Source organism: Eimeria mitis, genomic scaffold, assembly GCF_000499745.2.
Source record: "Eimeria mitis Houghton genomic scaffold, Emh_scaff566, whole genome shotgun sequence".
In the NCBI taxonomy this organism is placed as follows: Eukaryota; Apicomplexa; class Conoidasida; order Eucoccidiorida; family Eimeriidae; genus Eimeria; species Eimeria mitis.
In genome coordinates, this window is record NW_013573918.1 from 5,643 (window position 1) to 7,658 (window position 2,016).

The 2,016-nt window shown below is 61.9% G+C and overlaps 1 protein-coding gene across 1 annotated transcript in view; it reads left to right on the forward strand.

Moving 5' to 3' along the window:
* EMH_0016400 (uncharacterized protein) overlaps positions 1–2,016 on the forward strand; it is a gene marked incomplete at both ends in the record, with an annotated part of 11,497 nt that overhangs the window by 4,786 nt on the left and 4,695 nt on the right. The window contains 4 exons of the mRNA XM_013500634.1: positions 56–442; positions 693–1,280; positions 1,441–1,611; positions 1,800–1,997. Of these exons, the coding sequence (XP_013356088.1) occupies positions 56–442; positions 693–1,280; positions 1,441–1,611; positions 1,800–1,997 (1,344 nt within the window). The remainder of the gene's footprint in view (positions 1–55; positions 443–692; positions 1,281–1,440; positions 1,612–1,799; positions 1,998–2,016) is intronic.

Genomic DNA, 2,016 nt, shown 5'->3' on the forward strand with positions numbered 1-2,016 from the left:
TTTCGTTTACTGCTGCTGCTGTATGCTGCTGCTGCTGCTGCTGCTGCTCTTGCAGGCCGTCCGCTGCAGCCGCGTTCTTTCTTCGTTGCTGCATTCTGCTGCTCTTCTAGCGCGAACAGCAGCAGCAGCAGCAGCAGCAGCAGCAGCAAAAACTCCACCCACGTTTGGGGGCCCCAGGGCGCCAGACAGGGGCCTCGGAAGGGAGGGGCCCCTGCTGCTGTCTCGGCTGCAACGGCGGCTGCATGTTGTACTTCAGCAGCAACAGCAGCAGCAGCAGCAGCAGCAGCAGCAGCAGCAGCAACAGCAGCAGCAGCAGCTATGGCAGAGGCCTTTGCTTCCTCTAGCTGCTCAGAGTATCAGCCAGATTGTGTGGGCCATGGCTGCAACGGGGGTGTTTCATGTGCAGCTGCTGCAGCAGCTTCTGCAGCAGCTGTTGCTGCAGGTGCTTCGCCTTCTCCCTCCTGCTGCTGCTGCTGCTGCTGCTGCTGCTGCCCTCAGCCCCATCTGCTGTCTCAGCGTTGCATGCGTAGCCGCACTGCACAGCAGCAGCAGCAGCTTACGCAGCAGCAATGGATAACACTGCTGCACTTCCTGCTGCTGCAGTTACTGCTGGTGCTGCTGCTTCTGCTGCTGCTCGTGCTGCTGTTGAGTTTGCTTGTGCGTGTGCTGCTGCTGCTGCTGCTGCGGTGCAGATGCCTAGACAGCTGACGCTGCTCCCCAGCAACCATCTCTCTGCCCTCATATGCGGCCTCTTTGACCTTGGAGTTTTGCTGCCTTCGCAGCAGCAGCAGCAGCAGCAGCAACAGCAGCAGCAGCAGCAGGAGCAGCGAGAGGGTCAGCAGCAGCAGCACCTTGGAGTTTTGCTGCCTTCGCAGCAGCAGCAGCAGCAGCAGCAACAGCAGCAGCAGCAGCAGCAGCAGCGAGACGGTCAGCAGCAGCTGCTGCAGCAGCCGCAGATGCGCAGGCAGCTGCATCGTGCGCTGCTGCGAGCACTCAGCAGCAGCAGCCCACAGCAGCAGCGGGCTGCAGCAGAACCTCTTGCTGCTGCTGGAGGCAGCAACGGGTGTCAGGAGGCAGCAGAGTGGCAGCAGCAGCAGCAGCAGCAGCAGCAAACCCAGGAGCAGCAGCAGATGCAGCAGCAACAGCTGAGTCTGTTCCAGCTGGCTTGCTGTCTACGAGTGGCCGCTGCTGCTGCGCTGCAGTGTGCTGCTGCTGCACTGCAGCAGCAATCTGCTGCTGCTGCTGAAGAGCGCAGGGAGGAGGCGATCCTGGCCCTCGAGGTAAGCACCACAATATCCCCGGATTGCTGCGAAGCTGCTGCTGTTGCTGCTGCTGCTGCCTATGCTGCAGCTGCTGCACCTGCTGCAGCTATTGGTTCTGCTGCTGCAGCTGCTGCTGCTACTGCTGCTGCTGCTGCTGCTGCTGCTGCTTGTGTCCCAGGGCCTCGAGGTGGTGGAGGGTCTCCTCCGTTCCACCGACTTCACCCCGCTCGTGCGGCAGCGCCAACAGCAGCAGCAACAGCTGCAGCAGCAACAGCTGCAGCAGCAGCAGCAGCAGCAGCAGCGGCAGCAGCAGCAGGGGCAGCAACAGCCTGAACCAGCCCTGCGTGTCGTGACCAATGGTCTCCCCCAGGCAAGGAATGCTCTTACCCTTCGCCCTTTCACACGCTGCTGCTGCTGGACCTGCTTCTGCACCTGCTGCTGCACGTTCAGCTGCTGCTACCCTTGCTGCTGCTGCTGCACTTTCTACTGCTGCTGCACTTGCTGTTGCTGCAGTTGCTGCTGCTGTTGCTGTTGCAGCTGTATCAGGCTGCACTAGCTGCTGCTGTCCTTCGCGCGTGGAGTCCCCACGTGCGGCGGCTCCTGGAGGCAGAAGAGACAGCAGAAGCAGCAGCAGCAGCAGCAGCAGCACCGGCAGCAGCAGCAGCAAGAGCAGCAGCAGCAGCTGCTGCTGCTGCTGCTGCTGTTGCTGCTGGTGATGTGGGTGTCTCCTTTGAGGTGTGGACTGCTGCACGAG